The sequence below is a fragment of the Primulina huaijiensis genome, chromosome 6 (assembly GCF_012295235.1).
Source record: "Primulina huaijiensis isolate GDHJ02 chromosome 6, ASM1229523v2, whole genome shotgun sequence".
Taxonomy (NCBI): domain Eukaryota; kingdom Viridiplantae; phylum Streptophyta; class Magnoliopsida; order Lamiales; family Gesneriaceae; genus Primulina; species Primulina huaijiensis.
The window spans coordinates 21,742,179-21,761,516 of NC_133311.1; the positions used below are offsets into that span (position 1 = coordinate 21,742,179).

The 19,338-nt window shown below is 36.5% G+C and overlaps 4 protein-coding genes and 1 long non-coding RNA gene across 9 annotated transcripts in view; all 5 read left to right on the forward strand.

Annotated features, from left to right (window-relative positions):
- LOC140978314 (uncharacterized) overlaps positions 1 to 13,208 on the forward strand; it is a 36,278-nt gene extending 23,070 nt beyond the window's left edge. Inside the window, exon 2 of the long non-coding RNA XR_012175554.1 lies at positions 13,095 to 13,208. This is a non-coding gene — a long non-coding RNA (uncharacterized lncRNA). The remainder of the gene's footprint in view (positions 1 to 13,094) is intronic.
- Positions 1,917 to 2,815, forward strand: LOC140978898 (uncharacterized). Its single transcript, XM_073444137.1, has 4 exons — positions 1,917 to 2,023; positions 2,131 to 2,260; positions 2,342 to 2,635; positions 2,759 to 2,815. The coding sequence occupies exons 1-4, from the start codon at positions 1,947 to 1,949 to the stop codon at positions 2,813 to 2,815; spliced, it is 558 nt and encodes a 185-aa protein (XP_073300238.1). The 5' UTR covers positions 1,917 to 1,946.
- On the forward strand, positions 5,711 to 8,430 carry LOC140978308 (isovalerate--CoA ligase AAE2-like). 4 transcript variants are annotated; one of them, XM_073443225.1, is made up of 2 exons: positions 5,711 to 6,297; positions 6,679 to 8,430. In XM_073443225.1, exons 1-2 carry the CDS (start codon positions 5,907 to 5,909, stop codon positions 8,118 to 8,120), a joined length of 1,833 nt encoding a protein of 610 aa, XP_073299326.1. In that variant the 5' UTR covers positions 5,711 to 5,906; the 3' UTR covers positions 8,121 to 8,430. The 4 variants fall into 4 exon arrangements, with proteins under 4 accessions (XP_073299326.1, XP_073299327.1, XP_073299328.1 ...); XM_073443226.1 differs by having other exon boundaries at positions 5,713 to 6,257; positions 6,684 to 8,429; XM_073443227.1 differs by having other exon boundaries at positions 5,939 to 6,202; positions 6,684 to 8,430.
- LOC140978311 (uncharacterized) lies at positions 10,787 to 13,112 on the forward strand. The gene is made up of 3 exons (XM_073443231.1): positions 10,787 to 11,502; positions 12,014 to 12,186; positions 12,791 to 13,112. The coding sequence occupies exons 1-3, from the start codon at positions 10,966 to 10,968 to the stop codon at positions 12,945 to 12,947; spliced, it is 867 nt and encodes a 288-aa protein (XP_073299332.1). The 5' UTR covers positions 10,787 to 10,965; the 3' UTR covers positions 12,948 to 13,112.
- A 3,123-nt stretch (positions 13,209 to 16,331) lies between the features above and the next one.
- On the forward strand, positions 16,332 to 18,632 carry LOC140978629 (F-box/LRR-repeat protein At4g14103-like). 2 transcript variants are annotated; one of them, XM_073443811.1, is made up of 4 exons: positions 16,332 to 17,303; positions 17,401 to 17,544; positions 17,638 to 17,813; positions 18,226 to 18,632. In XM_073443811.1, the coding sequence occupies exons 1-4, from the start codon at positions 16,332 to 16,334 to the stop codon at positions 18,236 to 18,238; spliced, it is 1,305 nt and encodes a 434-aa protein (XP_073299912.1). In that variant the 3' UTR covers positions 18,239 to 18,632. The 2 variants fall into 2 exon arrangements, with proteins under 2 accessions (XP_073299912.1, XP_073299913.1); XM_073443812.1 differs by having other exon boundaries at positions 18,236 to 18,632.
- Positions 18,633 to 19,338: the final 706 nt, after the last annotated feature.

Sequence of the window (19,338 nt, forward strand, 5' to 3'; positions counted from 1 at the left end):
AAAGGACTAACCTTTTCCGGGTTTTGCAAAAGGAAATAGACTAATCAATCATATTTAATTCTTGTTATTGGGACAAGAATATTATTTGATTATACCAAACTAATTGAAGACTCCGTTTTATACCAAACCGACCGACTGAAAAACCAATGCAAAACCATTTGAAAAAACATATCCAAACTTACTGGAACGGAGTTTGTTTTTTTATTATTAGTGTTTAGGGATGATTGGATTTTAATATTTTATTTATCATATGTTTGATGTTCATAATTAAGCTTGTTTAGCCCGTATCAACCTGCACTATATGTCACTACAAAAAAATGATGAGATCACGACGATTGTAGGAAAAACCGTCGCAAGTATAGCGACGAGTTTAGAAAAACCGTCGCTACGTCACTACAAAAAAATGATGAGATCACGACGGTTGTAGGAAAAACCGTCGCAAGTATAGCGACGGGTTTAGAAAAACCGTTGCTACAGTAGCGACGGTTTTTAATACAACCGTCGCTTCCAAAAATAAGCGACGGTTTATCAAAACCCGTCGCTGTTGTAGCGACAGTTTATCATACCCGTCGCTATTTCAGCGACGGGTTATTTCAAACCGTTGCTAATATTGCGACGGCTCGAACCAACTCGTCGCCATATTAGGCGACGGGTTTTATGACCGTCGCCTTTGGCGACGTTTATATTCAAGTCCGTCGCCATATAAGGCGACGGTTTTTTTACCCGTCGCAATATACGGCGACGGGTCTTGTTTACCGTCGCTACTAGCGATGGCTTGCATAAACCGTCGCCGATCTAGATCGGCGACGGTGTATAAAAAATCGTCGCAATGAGCGACGGTTTAAATTAGTAGCGACGGTTTATGAAAAAAATCGTCGCTATGATTCTTTATATACTGAGGTTCGCGAACNCAACCGTCGCTTCCAAAAATAAGCGACGGTTTATCAAAACACGTCGCTATTGTAGCGACAGTTTATCATACCCGTCGCTATTTCAGCGACGGGTTATTTCAAACCGTTGCTAATATTGCGACGGCTCGAACCAACTCGTCGCCATATTAGGCGACGGATTTTATGACCGTCACCTTTGGCGACGTTTATATTTAAGTCCGTCGCCATATAAGGCGACGGTTTTTTTACCCGTCGCAATATACGGCGACGGGTCTTGTTTACCGTCGCTAGTAGCGACGGATATAAATACCCGTCGCTACTAGCGATGGCTTGCATAAACCGTCGCCGATCGTCGCAATGAGCGACGGTTTAAATTAGTAGCGACGGTTTATGAAAAAAATCGTCGCTATGATTCTTTATATACTGAGGTTCGCAAACATTTTCGTCATCGATTTTCGCCTTTCTTCTCTGGTATTAGCGAGACTATATAATTTCGTAAATTTGCTCGTCGGTGTGTGATCTTCCAACGTTACGTGGATCTGCAAATCTTCGCGCACATCAGGTTTTTAAAGCGTTTTCTTTACAAGATATGAAATTTTAATTTTCACGTAGTAGTTTATTTATGAATTTTAACGTAGTATCTGATTTATGAATTTTAGCGTAATAGATTATTTATTTTGTAAATAATGCATGATTTTTTTTCATATTTAAAAACTTGTAGGCTTCAATGGATAACACAGATAGAATTTGGATGTATCGTAGGTTGGAGAATGGGTTCTTGAGTAGTGAATTTTGTGTTGGTGTTGAGACATTTGTGTCATTTGCACTAAGTCATCCTGAGTGTTTATTGGATGGGAAATTACGATGTCCATGCAACCGTAAGAAGTGTCGAAACAAATATTTTGAGGAAGCCGAGTGACTAGGTTTGTTTCACAACGATTAATATAAATTTCCGTGTACTAAATGTTTAATATTGTGTATTGAATGTTCAAAACTTTTATTCATTATCTAAAGTCTTTATATTAACGAAATTTTTGGGTTTGCAGTTTACACACTATGTCTGGACATCGCGATGATTCCCCTCCTCCTCCACCGCCTGATAACAGGATTGAGCTCACCATCAGGAATGGGATGTAAGTAAATTTTTTTTAAACTTAAAGTAATTATTTGAAATTATTTTGTTCTAATTATTGAATTCTTTTACAAAAAAGATTACGACGACATTTTTTCCTGGTTATAGATTTTTCCCACATAATAGTCGTGTCTCGAGATACATATCGGCTCAGTTCTCACTGCAGACATGTGATCCCGGCTGGTCGTGGAGGTATGTGACACCTGAGCAGCGACAGTGGTACTGGGAGCAGTTCTATGTAAGTATTTATTAAAACAATTACTATTAGTAAATATGTTTCAATTTTTATTAAACGATTAACTTAAAAAAAATATTGCAGACGAGGTATACATGGGCTGCTGACATTGATGCTCAGGTACGGGACTTGTGGTTCCGTACCACTGCCACCCTTTACCGCCAGACCATTCACGGCTGGAGGACTAGTGGCCATCATCCACAGACGGTCACGCCTGAGAGATGGGCTGCTTGGACTGCTACCTGGCAGCAACAGGATTGGCAGGACAGAGCCGCGAAGAACAAGGCCAACAGGAACAGCGAGCCTGCAGGTCGAGGTACAGGGACGACGAAACATATTGCAGGTGCGAAGACGTACAGCACTCACGGACAAGATTTGGTATTTCTTACAGTTTATTACTTTTCAGTTGTACTTTAACACACACACACACACATATATATTAATGTTTTACAATTAATGAGCTTATATGTTAATGTTTTACCATTAATGAGTTTATTTTAGCGAGCACGACATGGCAGAGATCCAACGTCATGGGAGCTATATCATTATTCACATTAACGTTTACATTAAGAATAATCGATATGATTCATTTTTTTATCAACATCACAGGAGGAGATGGAGCGCTACATGGCTGAGTCGATGACCCCTGTAGATGATGGATCAGAGCATGCTGTTCCCAGCCCGCGGTCAGTGAACAACATGTTCAAGAGTGTGGTTGGGGGGAATAAGAATGGGAGGATGTACGGGTGTGGGTCGATGGCCAACACCTTATATCCAGATGAGATGGCTCCGGGTAGACGTGGTGGGTCATCGGGTGTCAGTCAGTCGTCTCAGTCCCAGCAGATGGCAGACATGCGGCAGACTCTAGACTCATCGTTACGCCGTAACGATGAACTTTACGAGAGGATGCAGGCAACAGAGGCGGAGAACGCCATGCTGAGAGATCGCATGGTGTCACTAGAAGAGCAGGTCCGAGTCTTAGTTGCAGGCATGTCACAGGGAGCTACTGCACATACATCAGGCCGCACGCTGCTTGGACCAGGCACTTCTCACAGATCACGTGGCGCATCAGTTGCTTCTTCATCTCGTACCCACAGATTATCACAAAGTTATGTTCCTCCGACGCAGGGGTACGGGGATGGAGATGACGACGATGACGAGACCCAGTCACCTGAGGATAGTTTTTTTTGATTTTTTTTACGACATTTGTACCAAACACTTTCATTAACCTTTGTGGATTAGTAATATGATTACATTTCTCAAATTTTGTTATTTTTTTTTCAATTGTACTGGACACAATATATTTTTATACATATTTAAGGGAAATTTTAAAAAAAAATAATAGAAAAAGGCGACGGTTTTTCTTAAACCGTCGCTAAATATAGCGACGGTTGTATATTACACCGTCGCTTACTATAGCGACGGCTATGTCAAATTCCGTCGCTAAAGCGACGGTTTTTATATAACCGTCGCTTAGTATAGCGACGGTATTGTGATAAACACCGTCGCTACTATAAGCGACGGTTTAACTAAACCGTCGTTATATTAGCGACTGTTTGACAAACCGTTGCTAACTTAGCGACGGTCTTGTTCGACAAAACCGTCACTACAGTGTAACGGTTATTGAGAAACCGTCGCTGAGGGAAGGCGACGCGACTTCCGGTTACGGATCACCAAACCGTCGTTACAACCGTCGCCTAACCCTTTAGGCGACGGTTAGCCGTGTTTTTTTTTTTGTAGTGTGTATTATTAAACTCTTGTTGATATTTATATAATCTTAGGGAAAATTGATGATATTTGATTAATTTAAATTTTTATTTAATATCTTAAAATTTAAAATAATTATAAATTAAACAAATTTAGTAATATACAGATATAAATTTTAATTTGACTAATATTATAAATAATTTAATTATTATTGATCACATTATAATTATTATTATTATAATAATATTTTTAACCATAATACTATAGTTGTTATTAGTCGTTGTTTAACACAATTTTGTATCACTGTTTTAATTGTCACAATAAATGTATATTTATATAAAATTTAATTATTTCTATGATATTAATTGATTTTGTAGTTGTTTTCGGAAATTACAATTAGTGAAAATTTAATAATTAATATAATTATAATTTTTTAAATTCTAGAAATTTTATTTATTTATTTATTTTAATTATTGTAAGAATATATTACTAATTAATATATAATAACGAGTGCATTTTAGTAATCATAATATAATTAATAAAAATAATCAAACAATTAAAAATCATGTCACTGACACGAAGTTATAAAATTTAAGAGTTTTTTGAGTGACCTTCTCCCAAATTTCCAAAATAAAATTCGTTTGCAATTTTAAATAGCTTTAGTTTGAAGTAGAGACTATTACGGGGACTAATCCAGCTCAAGTCTCGAGATTCATTGATTGAGATATATAACAATAGTTTTTTGAGTAGATTTATTTGCGTGACGATTTCACAAATATATATTTATGAATTGAGTTGACTTGGTTTGGCTATTATAATAAATTGATTACTAATTTTTAAATTCTTGATAAATTTATTTCGATTTTTACTTGAAATAGACGTTAAAGATATCAATGTTTTGAAAACATTGTATTGTTATTAATTATGTACATAAAATCATGTGAGACTCTCTCACGTATTAATTTTGTGATACATGTCTTTTATCCGATTAACTCATAAAAAATTATTTTTGTATGTTAAAATATTATTTTTTTCTCTAAGTATGAATTAGATCTCAAATATACTGATAGAGTGGGTCTCATATGAGATCGTCTCACGGATCTTAATTTGTGAGACGGGTAAACTCTACCGATATTCACAATAAAAAGTAATACTCTTAGCATAAAAATTAATACTTTTTCATGGATGACCCAAATAAGATATTCGTCTCACAAATACGATCCGTTAGACCGTCTCACACAAGTTTTTGGCAATATATCAAAATCGTTAGTTGTGACATTTCAATTATGCAATTCACGCAATAACAAGCCGACTAAAAAAAACAAATTTATTAATAATCTGATAGTATTTTAGACCGACTACATACTCTAATATCTTGAAAGATATTATATTTGATAAAACATTATCAATTTATAATAATATATCTAATAATTTTAACATTATCGTTCTAAATAATATGAAATAAATATATATTTTTATTCGAGTGACAACTAAAAATATACTAATACTGTTATTATTTTAACTTGAGATCGAATCAGTAACTATAATATTTTGAATAATACAATTTTAAAAATTCAGTAAAATCATTTAATAAGCATTAATAAATATTTTGAGTGTACATTTTTTGCTGATAATTTTAAATATTTTTAAAATCACAGTAATTTGAAAAAATATTTTACTTTAAACTGACATTTAAGGACTAACATTGTTAATTAATTAATTAATAAATAATTAACAGACACCCCGAGAATTAAAAAAACTCCAGTTTGACTCACTTTTCAAGCCAATATCAAATCATCTACGAAGATTCAATGACTACGATGCAGATAAGTCTGCGGAGTATACGTCCAACGAAGGCATCTCTTTAAAGAAACTTTGATGCTAATCTACCAATCAATTATTATTCGAAGTCTTGGTTTTTTACCAATCAAATCTTAAGAAAATGAATCTCTTTCTCCGCCGGCGTATCTCACACCTGATGTCTCGTCGGATCTTCTTCAATGGCGTAACAAGCATAGTACACTCGTCAGGTAATAATTATTCCCGCAACTTATGTGAATTGACTACAAATCTCGAAGATCTGTCGCGGAAAAAATTCGAGGGTTTGGTGAAATGTCCGGTGAATTACGTGCCCTTAACGCCGATTAGCTTTCTGGAGAGAGCTGCGAGGGTTTATGGAGATAGAACTTCGGTTGTGTGCGGTAGCTACAAATGCAGTTGGGAAGAGACTCATCTGAGGTGTGTAAAGCTTGCCTCTGCGATGACCCAGCTAGGGATTTCTAGATTCGACGTGGTAATTAACTTCTGTGTGCACTTGTGGAATCATGAACTGGGTAACTTTACTTGAAAAATTATTTAAAACAAATAGAACTCACTTCGTTTTTTGAATTATTGCATTCACCTCTCGTGTACTTACTGTATTTGATTTTGAATAAATATTGGAGATGTGAATACAATAATCCCAACGTGCATATATTGATATAGAAACACAGGGACCGGGATTAAGGCCGTCCAATTAACTAAACTAACTACGATTTTTTTTAGTTCAAGACGATATAAATATTTTCTTTATATTTGAAATTATTGAATTTTTATCGAGTCTAGTTTGTATTTCAAACGCTAAGAGGTTTTTGGTGTATGGTTTTGCTTGGCTGATTTTCTGTCTCTGCAATGTTTCTCTTTTTAATCTTGGATTCTCAATGCTGTGCTCTTAGAACAGGTAGCAACCCTGGCCCCTAACGTACCAGCAATGCAAGAATTGCATTTTGCCGTGCCAATGGCCGGAGCCATACTCTGCACATTGAACACTCGCCACGATTCCACCATGATTTCGGCCCTGTTGCACCATTCTGAAACCAAGATTATCTTTGTCTACCACCAATTACTTCGTATCGCTCAACAAGCATTACATACTCTCACATCAGAATACAAAATCAAACCACCAATTCTAGTAATCATCCCCGAACGTGATAATCCATCTCCTTCGTATGATATTCCCGATATCCATGAGTACGAGTCGTTCTTGGCAAGTGGAGATGGTGAGTTTGTCGCCAGACGACCAGAAACTGAGTGGGACCCCATCAGTATTAACTACACCTCCGGCACGACGTCTAGACCAAAAGGGGTGGTTTATAACCATCGAGGCGCATATATAAATGCACTTGCTACAACATCTATGCACGGTATGGGGTCTATGCCTGTCTATCTTTGGACGGTGCCAATGTTTCACTGTAACGGGTGGTGCCTTATTTGGGGGCTAGCAGCTTTGGGTGGCACCAATATCTGCCTCAGGCAAGTTAAGCCTAAGGAAATTTTTAACAGTATTGTGCTTCATCATGTTACACATATGAGTGGAGCACCCACAGTATTAAACATGATTATTAATTCAAGCGATCAAAAGCAACTTCCTCACAAAGTCAACATAATGACCGGTGGTGCAGCACCACCACCTTCAATCCTTTCCAAGATAGAAGAGCTGGGCTTTCGGGTTTCACACTTGTATGGGCTGACGGAAGTTTATGGGCCTGGTACGTCATGCATGTGGAAACCCGAATGGGATTCTTTGCCTCCCGAGGAGCGGTTCAGGTTTAAAGCAAGGCAAGGAGTGGAGCATTTTGGCTTGGAGGAAGTTGATGTGAAAGATCCTACTACCATGAAGAGTGTTCCAAAAGATGGTGCAACAATGGGTGAAATTATGTTTCGCGGGAACACGGTAATGAGCGGATACCTAAAAGACCTTAAAGCTACCCAAGAAGCCTTTGCGGGTGGATGGTTTAGAAGTGGCGATCTTGGTGTAAAACATGAAGATGGGTACATAGAAGTGAAGGACAGGTCAAAAGATATAGTAATCTCGGGCGGGGAGAATATAAGCTCGATTGAAGTCGAAACAGTTTTGTACCGGCATCCAGCAGTTCTTGAAGCAGCTGTTGTAGCAAGACCTGATAACCACTGGGGGCAGACTCCCTGTGCATTTGTGAAGTTAAAGGATGGATTTGACGTCGATCCTCAAGATGTAATGAACTTTTGCAGGGACCATTTGCCTCATTATATGGCACCGAGGACCGTTGTTATCGGTGATCTACCGAGAACTTCAACCGGTAAGGTTCAGAAGTACATATTAAGGGAAAAAGCTAGGGCCCTGGGCAGTCTTGCTTGAGCATCTCTGCATGTTACCTGAGTTGGCAAATCATGACAAATGCTATTGACGCGGTATGGATACTTCTTCAATTGCCACCGGTGGCTGCGGTAAAAGATCTTCTGTTTTGGAGAAAACCCACCTTATACTCGCCCTTTCGTTTCGTTCACTCTGAAAGTTGGTTTAGGCCACATGTTATCAGAATCAACCGACGTTAGGCACTGCATAATTTTCTTGGAGTTATTTCGAGCACAGAATGTAGAATGTATTTAAGCAAAACTTGCATAAGTTAGAAGCTCCAGTACTCGCCGCAATTCTCACTTCTTCCACACTATAAGCAAGAATCCCTCTNAAAAAAAAAAAAAAAAAAAAAAAAAAAAAAAAAAAAAAACAAGAATCTACAAACGCAAATGTCTGAAGAAACCGAAGCAATCAATAATCAACATTTGAATTAACGATAGCGTTCGAAAGATGTGATTTCCAAAAAATAAAAAAGTGAAAATATGACAACGATATATTTATTTTTTAAAAAATCGAAGCTAGGCTATAAATTGATTATCCGAGGTATTCCTAACCAAGATTGTTAAGAGCAAAACCAAAATTAGGAAATCATAATTCTTAATTTGACAGTGTGAAGAAATACTGAAGCGAGGTACTGTTGTGTTCCGTAATCTTTCATTCGCAGCTATATTGAATTATTTTGATTGTCAAACCATCTGAATCTGGATAAATTATGGTCCGGAGCAAGATTGCATGATTAATAGTTTTGGTCTAAAGTAGCGTGAGGTTGACTAGTGATGACGTGATTTAAATTCAAGGATTAAAATTGATTGTGGACTCATGGTGTAGCAAATTTTGCCGGATCTTTCTATGCATAAATTTTCTTTGAACCACTTCGCCGGAACCATTGGACCAATGGTATCCCAACAACAGTTGCTATGATTGCATGAGTTCCTAACTGGTGGTGACTCCAAAGCTCTGCTTTCCATGAACAAATCGCTTGAATTCTCAGGTGTCCTGCCCAGCATTTGCACTCCGTTGATCAACATAGTGGGATGTTTTTTTTAATGAAATTAAAGAAACATTTGGATTTGTGTATATGTAAAAGCGTACAATACTTTTGTGTTGTGAACCTGTTTTACACTTGCACATGGTTATAACTGGACCATAAATTCGCTTCCGAAATCACCCATTTAGAAACCACCATGGATATGGTTATGGAAAGTTCAACAATATCTAAAGAAATCAGGCATTTATCACACTTATCACTCGCAGTCACTATCATGCTATTATGACATTTCGATAAATTTTGAGAGCTCATCTTTTATCAACCAGATACAACAATCCATGGTATATACTGGCCGAATCTATACGAATATGAATCAGTTCCTTTTCATTCTTATCTCATCTTCTTGCTAGCCACCATCTTCAGTCTCAACATAGTGTTTACCTCTATAACCATCTTGGTTCCAGTTGGTGTCCTGAACTGTCCAATTTCCAGTTTACATCAACACATCCCGCTGTTTACACAAAATATCGTCACATTCTTTATTAAAAATGTGCAACATCAACGGGGGAGCAACTGCTGTTTACTATTATAGTGATAATTTCTTAACTTGTATGACAAAATTTTTTTAACCTATTCAGTGTCTTTTGGTTATCTTATAACCAGGATTCTCTTTTATCACTGTGTTGTACTTTTCAAGGATCTCTCTTGCACTTTGCCCAGGTCTTGCAGCAATTTTTGGAAGATTTTAGAATACTTTCCAAATCTCTGTTACTGCTGTTCTGGATGTTTCATTTCTTCTGGTCTCCTGCTTGTGATGGTAGGAATATTAACGGCAGAACAAACAAGTGATCATGATTTAGGATATAGTTCAGTAAGCTTTTATGTAGTGTGTGTGTGTGTTTGTGTGTGTGTGTGTACACATGCTAATACAAGTGAGGATAGCATGAGTTTTAATATTATGACTTTTTAGATGACATACATTCTTACAAGTAGACCATTTCTCTTTTCATGCAACTGAGTTTTTCCTTGGTTGAGCTAGGATTTTAGTAATTTATGTCATGCGATGAAAGACAAGTGTATATTGATAAATTTATTTCAAGTAAATATACACACGCACGCGCACTTGAAAATAACATTTGTGTTGAATGAATTAGGGTGGTCTGCTTGTCTTTATCATTATCATGCTACAAAAATCTTGATAAAATCGCAATGACATGGTGTTGAGTAGTTTGATTCTCCACCAGAAATAACACAGAAATCTTGATTGGCGGACCACCATTTTACTAAATATCGTGATGGAGTTGTTTTCTTCTGTTTCTTTCTAATCTGCCATTCTTATTTGCTTGGAAAACAGTCTTTATCACTGGATACACTATATATTTCTCTTTTTTGTTGTTGTCGTTCATGTTTTATGTCTATTTTTTTATTTTAAAAGAGAAATTATCTTTAAAAATTGAACAATTTGCAGCACTGAATCTATTATTTTAATGATGTTTTTTTAATAAAAGATAATTGTTATGATGTGTGTGTGTGATATATATAAACCATGTGCAATCAATGTAACCCACAAGCCAATCAATAATTTTTGAAATCCCTATAAAAAATATTTTTTTTTATCATAATTTATTTATTTTCATAAACTACTCCATAATGATCAATCAAGAAATAAAAATCTGTCCAGAATCACACGGCCACCGTTCAGCCACTTCTTCAAAATCTCCTATAAAACCTGACTCCAGCCACCGGCCTCCCCTGCTCAACGCGGCGGAGCACCGCCTCCTTCTGGCCATATCTTATATCTACTAGAGAATCCTACCTCGTTATTAGCGAGAATAAGAAATTAATCAAACGAAAAGAATGTTGCTGAGGAGCTCTTCCTCACCAGTCTTGAACTCATGGCTACCCAACTCAACATCCGGGTCGTCCCCGGAAGCCAATGCCCTGCCCCAATTGACGCGTACCGGATCTGTATGCTTTATGGCGTCGCTTCATTGTGAAGATAGCCCGGTAAGATGCACTCCGGCGTGGTCTGCATTAGAATCAGATCTCAAGGACCCATTGAAGCCGAAGAAGAGCTTGATGCTACCGAAGAAGGTAACGGAGAGGAAAAAACCGCTGAATATGGGGTCCATTTTGCTGTCGAGCTCTGGATTGGGTGAGTCGATGGCGACCGAGGGCTGTTATGCTGTAGCGGAAAGGGAGAGGATGCCGCTGATGCCGTTGGTTGGCGGCGGCACGAGTTGTGGTGGTGGTAGAGGATCTTATGATGGATCTGGTTCGCAGGATTCAGGAAGCTGGAATGGGCAAGATAGCACATATGCGTATTATGAGATGATGATTAAAGCCAATCCCGGGAATGCTCTTTTGCTGGCAAATTATGCTAAATTCTTGAAGGTGGTTCTCACTTTATCTGGTTATCTTAAAGATTTTGTTTTTACAATGATTAGTTTTCGTGTTTAATTGCACCCACCACGTTAGCTTACGCAACATAGAGTGGTGCAGAGATTAAATTTGAAAGTTCTATAATTCTAGACGCCCTGTCCTGTTTTCTATGATATTTTAGAGCTGGATTTTTAGCTTGTGCTCGCTAGGGATTTTTTTTAATCTCGTTATCATTTTCTTAGGTTATAGTTTGTGCTTGTAGTGATCATCACGAGGACATTCTGCAAAATGTATTAAGATGAAGTTTTGTTTCATAGCTTGTTTATAATGCCTTTTGTGAAACTTTTCTGAAATTGAAAGTTCCCACCACATGAATACACAAAATCGCGTTCTTGTTTTATATCTGGGGTCTGCGTCAGCTGATACTTTACCATCCGGAAAATAACAAACGTTGGCTTAATTCATCAAGTTATGCAAAAAATTTTCTTTAGGTATTGATTTTAGATTTTATTGTGTGTTAAAGGTTAAGGGAGACTTTGCTAAAGCAGAAGAGTATTGCGGAAGGGCGATTTTAGCCAACCCAAATGATGCCAATGTGTTATCACTCTATGCTGATTTAATATGGCAAACACAAAAGGATGCTGAAAGAGCCGAGGCTTATTTCGATCAAGCTGTAAAATCCGACCCTAATGATTGGTAAGCTTGAAGTTACCATTGATATTTTCTTGATCAGATACTTTTCTCTGTGGCTACTCCAAGATTGTAGATTATTATCTTGACTAATAAGTTTGGTTTACTCTTTCCTTCAGTCACATTGAAAATTCGACATTCCTATCTCGAATGATAAGTTTGTTTTACTGATATGTTTATTATTAGCTTCTCAATGGTACTTCAAATGCTCCATGGTCAATACAACACATGTTTAATAAATACAAAAAGCATGTAAGTTTTGCCCCAAACATGATGAAATTGAAGCGCGTATAAATCTCTAATGAGTGAATTTATTGGTCGACATCATTTTCATTGTTACGACATTCCTCAAATTTTCTGGATGGTGCATTTGAGTCTCAACTTTCATCTCTGTGTAATGAGACTTCATTAAATTTTGGTATGTTGGTTTTGTATCCTTGATCATGAAATAAGGTTGCAAGCCACTTGGGCACCAGTCGCTCATACTGGCTTTAAATCCCTGTTTAAAATATCACTAGGACTAGGCAAAATATGGTGTGTAAAGTTCCTAAACGATGAAGCCATGGAAGGTTAATGTTTTTCTGCATATTTACTTACTTGTCAACTGCAGCTATGTGCTAGCTTCATATGCTCGATTTTTGTGGGATGTGGTTGATGACGATGAAGAGGAGTTGTCGAAAAGCGAATATGGACTGGGGATAACTAGCGCATCATCCAAGTTTTTGGAAGAAGGATCTCATTGGCCTCCTCTGGCCACAGCTTCTTAGTCAAATCTCTGCCGTGATATGGATTAAGTGAAGGGGAGGGAGTGAGGCCAGCACGTTTAAATTTTGCATATCGTAATGTTGTGGTGTAAATATAGAAGAATAACAAGATTCTGACTCTTAACATGTTTGATTACAATAACACCACAGTTTGCTCTCCTTTTTTAATCGGCTTCATGAAGCTTGTGAGTCATGATTGAATGTGTATGTTGTTTTGTTTGAAATATTTATATCGTTTATAAACCAGATGCAATTTGGAGCCCATTTTTAGATTTCATTGGCTTTCGAATATTCAGAATTTTCATTTCATTTTAGACAAGATCTAAAAAGATCCTGCCCGAAAAATCGGTTTATAAAGAGAATCCTCTTCTGGACTACAATGGCTCTTGGGTGAAGCGGCCTGGCTAGTGAGCTTTCCTTAGAAATTATTGGTGTGTTTTTTAAAAAAAAATTAGAAATTATTGGTTTAAAGAAAGAAAGAAAGAAAGATTCAGTGTTACCACTTTTTTGGTAAATAATTTGTGGACTATTGAAAAATGAAGGTAAATTGAACATAATTGTGAGTTGAACAAAACTGTATTTTTTAATAGAAAAAATAATACTTCTACTTTCTTTTGAGTACTTAAATTTTGATAGGTTGTTCGTCGTTGATCGCAGTCCACGTGACTACTCCTTCCATTCCAAAACTAATAATCCCTATCCATTAATTATGCACACAGTCAAACAATTCATTTGAAATGATTGTCATAACTTTAATATATTAATTATATCTAACTTACTACTATTAATTTAGTTTTACAAATTATTAGTTATTATCATGGAAAAAAAAAAGGTATTGCCTGCTGACCGGATTCGGATTCAGATTCAGATTCAGATTCGAGACCCGACCCACATCGCCCGGCCAGTAACTGATTAAGAAGCAAGAGCCCACTTTGGCTGTAGTAATTCCCTCCGCATTGTTCAGTTTCTAGCTACACAAAAGAAAGTTGAATCGGTGGATTCTCTGTTTTTCCCCTCTTGGTGTGGGATGCCTTTGTATTGATTGTTTGAATGCATGTGATCGATCCGTTTTGATTCACCATTTTTGTTCGCGTTTCGGGAATCGTGGGATTCTTGATGCTGAGAAGAGTTGCGCCTCAATTATTCCTGGTTTGGAATTCAAGTATATTTGATGAATGAGAAGCTTATTTGTTTTATACAGTAGAATTTATTATCATGCCGTCGTGGGGAATGTGAATTTAGATTGTTCCCACTGGCATTTAGCAGCTGGCTCTGTCTACCATCCAATCTAGTAGTAATAAAGTTTGTACTCATGAAAGAAACAATGTTCTCAAAGGGGAAGTTTTTGTATATTATGCGCAAGAAAACATGATTTGAAGTCAAGAATCTTTCATTAAAGTTATTCGCGTCTTGAATTGAATGATGAAATATCAGCATAGCTTTAAAGATTTCAAACTAAGCTTCACATCTTGTATTCCATTAACTATATTGAAGTAAGAGTTTCGTGTTTGTGGTCCAATGTTGTATCTTCTGAGTTCATATTTATAAACGATTTGTTTTTAGAGAATTCAGTATAACAGAAAATTTGAAACGGGGATCTGTTTCCTTTATGCATGTATGTTTTATAGAAGATGATGATAAGTGTGGTGGATGCGATCATATATGATTATAATTTTTTGCGCCTATTTATATGACTCTCTTGTTGATTAATGTTAGTACTGATTGTAATGGTGGAAATTATCTATTTTCTTTTGTTTATGTGACTCCCTGCAATGCGATGCTGTAAGCCTTTTACATTTTCTGGTTAGGCATAAATAAGTCCATGTTGAAAAAACATATATGCAATTCTTGATTATTTAATGTTTACGTTTTTTTAATGTCTAATCTGATATTTGTCACGTTTCACTTTAATTTTCAGTGTTTGCCACTAACTCAGATACTTGAAATTCAAGGTTCGAACCGACTGTTGTACAAAGGAGTTAATTGGTTGGTCAACGATACTTAGCAGGATTAAAATGAAGTGTAGTTTGTTAGAGAGACCTAGGGAAAATGTGACCTTGCCTGAAGAACATATAGAGATTGGAGGTTGAAGCCATGACATACCTACTTTTTTATTTCAAAACTCTATTTGTGTGAAATGTGCGTGTATAACAGTCGTTCAGTCACGTGAAAGTTGCTAACCTGTCACCCATGTTGCTGTTATTTAAACACGTGTTCGTGCATGTGAAACGTGTCTTGTATGGAAACACGTGTATAACCCTGTATCTTGCTTTTCATGTGCAGACAGTGAGGGAAAGTGTTCGCTGAAGGAGTTCATCGAAAAAATCGAGAGGGTAGTGGTTTCAAGGGTACGGTGAGCGGCAGCCAAGAAACCTTGATAGTAGAAGGATCTGCTGTGGTGCTGGGTGTCTGAATGTAGGATGGTAGTATAAAAGAGGAAATAAGGGGATAAAAAGAATAAGTAATTATAAGGAAAGAAAAAAAAGAGAGTGCCATCGAAGATAGTAGGAAAAGAGAAGAACCGGAGAAGATTCAAAAGATTTTCTGCCAACACTGCCACTTGTGAGTGCATTTCTTTTAAATCTTGGAAGATAGTTTGTGTTTCTAATTAACACGTATTTGATCACCTATGCTTATTAAATTGCTTCATGTAAATTTAGTTCGAGGTAAGATTGTTTTTGAATTCTTGTAGTTAAATTGACATGACAGAATGGTTAAAAAGTGAATTAAAAAAGCCCACTTGCTAGTTATTAGATTGACATTGTCTCTGCTTCACTCACACATGCATGCTCATACTAGAAAAATTATTTTTCTTTACATGTTCTTCAAGAGCAGAAATGAAATTTATCATGGCATGTTGGATTCAACAAGAATGCGACCCGTGATTTAATGTTTTAAGAAAAAACATCACAAGAATTACCATTATTTTACTCATATAATAATGTGTCTGAAAGTTCAGTTTTCTTCTTTAATGTCCTGTATTACAATGCAAATGCCTTATACCCATAATAAAATTCTGGAATGTTTGTTTAACAAGTTCATGACACTGTCGAGATTTAAATTTCTTTGTTTTATAACAAAATTTGCCCAGTGTTTGAGTTAATATCTACCGTGGAGGTTTGACATATTAATGAAAAGTCTTCTTTATTAGAATCATCTGTGTAATGCACATTTCATACTTTTTCGCAGGAAAATCATCATAATATTTTCTTGAGTAAAACAGAGCTAATGGATTGCTACATTCCGATGCAAATCAAGAAATAGGATGTATACGATAGAAGCAGTAATTGACAGCTCCATTTAAGATAAGCTGCAATACCCTTAGCGAGGCATAAAGTATCCTCGATATCTCTCCCCTCTTTGTTTACAATCTGGAGTTTCTCGCACATGGATACAATCCAAAAGCATTTTAAGTCTATTGAAAAAGTACCAGTAAATGAAAAACCCCTGGATGATGATGGTCGAGATGGTGATGAAATGGATAGAATAAGCGATATGCCCAATGAAATCCTCTGTCACATCCTATCGTTCCTGCCCACAAAATATGCGGTTGCCACCTCTATCCTCTCCACCAAATGGAAAAATCTATTCTGTTTCATACCAAATCTTAGACTCCACCTGGATGACTCGTTATTATTAAATCAACAATCACCCTCCAGCACCAATCTGATCAGTTTTATGAATTTTGTTAATAGATTATTAAATGTCACTTTGTCTGATGTTCCTTCTATCAATGCCTTCTGTCTGATTTGTCAAAACTTGAGTGATGGGTTATGCATTTCCAATTGGGTTAGTGCTGCTATTCGTCTTAATGCCAAGAGGATTGATCTCCGGGTCCGTCATCTTAAGAATGCCAACGCTTTGTTCGACAGTCTTTATGGGTGCAAGATAGTGTCTCTGAATCTCTTTCTATACTTTGTTGACCATAATCTTGAATGCAGGTTCAATCTACCGAACCTTAAAATACTCTCCATTCAATTCATGAAATATAAGGAATCAAATGTTCTTCTGGAAGGCTGTCCAATGCTCGAGTATTTGTTGGTATATAATTGCTATTGTTACCCAGGAGACATACTTAGGATCTGCATTCCTTCCCTTAAAGTTTTGAAATTAGTTAATGACTTTTACTGTCTTGAGGGTAAAATCGAGCTTGAAGCTCCAAAGCTTGAAGAGTTGAACTATCGTGGGTTCTTGTCAAATCGTTATTTGGCAAAAAACCTGAAATGTCTTCAGATAGCTCAGCTAGATCTTGATCAAAGTATCACCCAATATCCATTCGAGTTCAATGAACATGCTTCTGAGCTGATAAAAGTCTGCTCGAACGTCGTGAAGTTGTTCTTGTCAGAAAAGTTCATCATAGTGAGATTCTATCTTCTTGATTCGAATAAATGCTCCTTCATTTTTACACTCGCCCTTGTAAAAGGTCGATCTGTTATATGCTCATCATTTCATGCAGATGTTGCAACTTTTGCCTCATCGACTGCCCCGGTTTCCTAATCTTGTCACTTTGGCTGTAAAAAATATGAATTCTAGTGGATGGGAACTACTACCCAGCTTACTCGAGTGTGCACCCAATCTCAAGAATTTGCTTATTAAAGATGTATGAGTAGTGGCCGTGATGGTTAATTCAATATCATCGTTTTCAGTTTGTTAGTAGACTCTTATTATTAATATTTTTTCTTTTTGTATGTAGGGTTTTGACATGGAATGCTTTGAAAATTTCAAGGATTCCCTACCAGAATCATTGTCCATTAACTTGTCACAACGAGGAGAAAAAGGTTTTCTTCTGGAGATCTGTAGGGAAGCAAGAACCATTGAGCCAGATAAGATACACGGGGAATCTTGTTTGATAGGGAAAAACAAAGAAAGGTATGAGAGAAACACTAATCGTTAGTAATTGTGACGCCCCGATTCTCTTGACTGGGAAGAGACAATAAGGGCACTTCTACACTTCCTCCATTGGATGGATAGGGAAGGGTGCCTTTTTTTAATGCTGTCGAAAAATTCACAGGATTATATTCTCAACGCTCGGTGAAAGTCCTCTGATGGACTTAGTCGATACTAGTTTTCGTTCTTCAAACTGCGTTAAAAAAGACGAAATGTCAGATGCAATCTTTTTCAGTCGTATTATATCATATTTCGTTCATTAAATTTGTGATTAAATAAAACAAGAAACATTAGATGCAATCTTTTTTAATATGTGTAATGGCTTAGATTGTTAGCATTTCTAACAGGTGCATTCATCGTTATGTCCACTTAGTTCTATTGTGTTTTCTTGTAGCATTTCCCAGTAGGAAATGAGCCATATCTAGAATCATAGCTCAAGAAACCCGGGAGACTTGAGTGTAAAAGCTCAATTTCAATGCGGAGGAACTAGAAATATCGAGTATGAAGGGGTACAGTATGGAGCAAGAAGTGTGAGTGATCGGTGATCCTTGAACATCAAACTTTCTTTTTGCTTGTTATTGCAGCTGAATGACCTCTCATCTCCTGTATGTACAAACTTTACATGTTTAGTACCCGGACTCTTTTTGGTGCAACTCTTTTCATTCCATAAAATGCTGTCACTGTGCTATTTTAGTGTGTTCATCATTTGCTTTTTTATAATTTCTTCAACGTAATCTTTTGTTTCCTGTCGTACCAGTCCCTCTTGTTTATGAAAAGTTAAATTGTTATTGCATTAGTGGATTAGTGGATTTCTAAAATATCCGTTGTTTAGATAATATATAATTGATTTTGATATTTAAAAATATTAACATTTAATGCACATATTTAAGCAAGACACATGCATAACATGTGTATTGCTCATGTGTCTTGCTCCACAACTTATGATGCATCACTTGGTGAATATATATTATATATAATAATCAGCTAAACCTTCGTCTTTGTCTGTGTTTTCACTTCACCATCTCCTTCATCTTAACTCTCATATGGTACCATGATCAAATTGACGATTAATGAAATAGGACCCAATTGAATCTTGAGAAATGTTGCATTTGAATTCAACACAAAGGTTCTAAAAATCACAACCCCAATTAAATTTTTTGAACATAAATGCCCCAGGACTTGGAGATGCAACTGGCAAGACATTTTTTAGATTGTATGGGTAAATTTTATTTTTTTTATTTTTGAAAATATACAGGTAATCTTTTTTATTGTACTATGCCAGTTCGCCGACTAGGACTCGTGAATCTTTTCCTTTAAAAAAGAAAGAAAGAAAGAAAATCAGAAATTGGGTTTAATGAAAATGATACTTTTTATCCTAGTATGAAAATTATTTACTAGACCCATCCCTACACGTTTGCTCAAGAAAGGGTACAAAGATCAACTTATTGAAGTATTAGAAGTGATCGGGAAAGAAAAATTCTATAATCATTTGTTTTTAGAAGTGCAA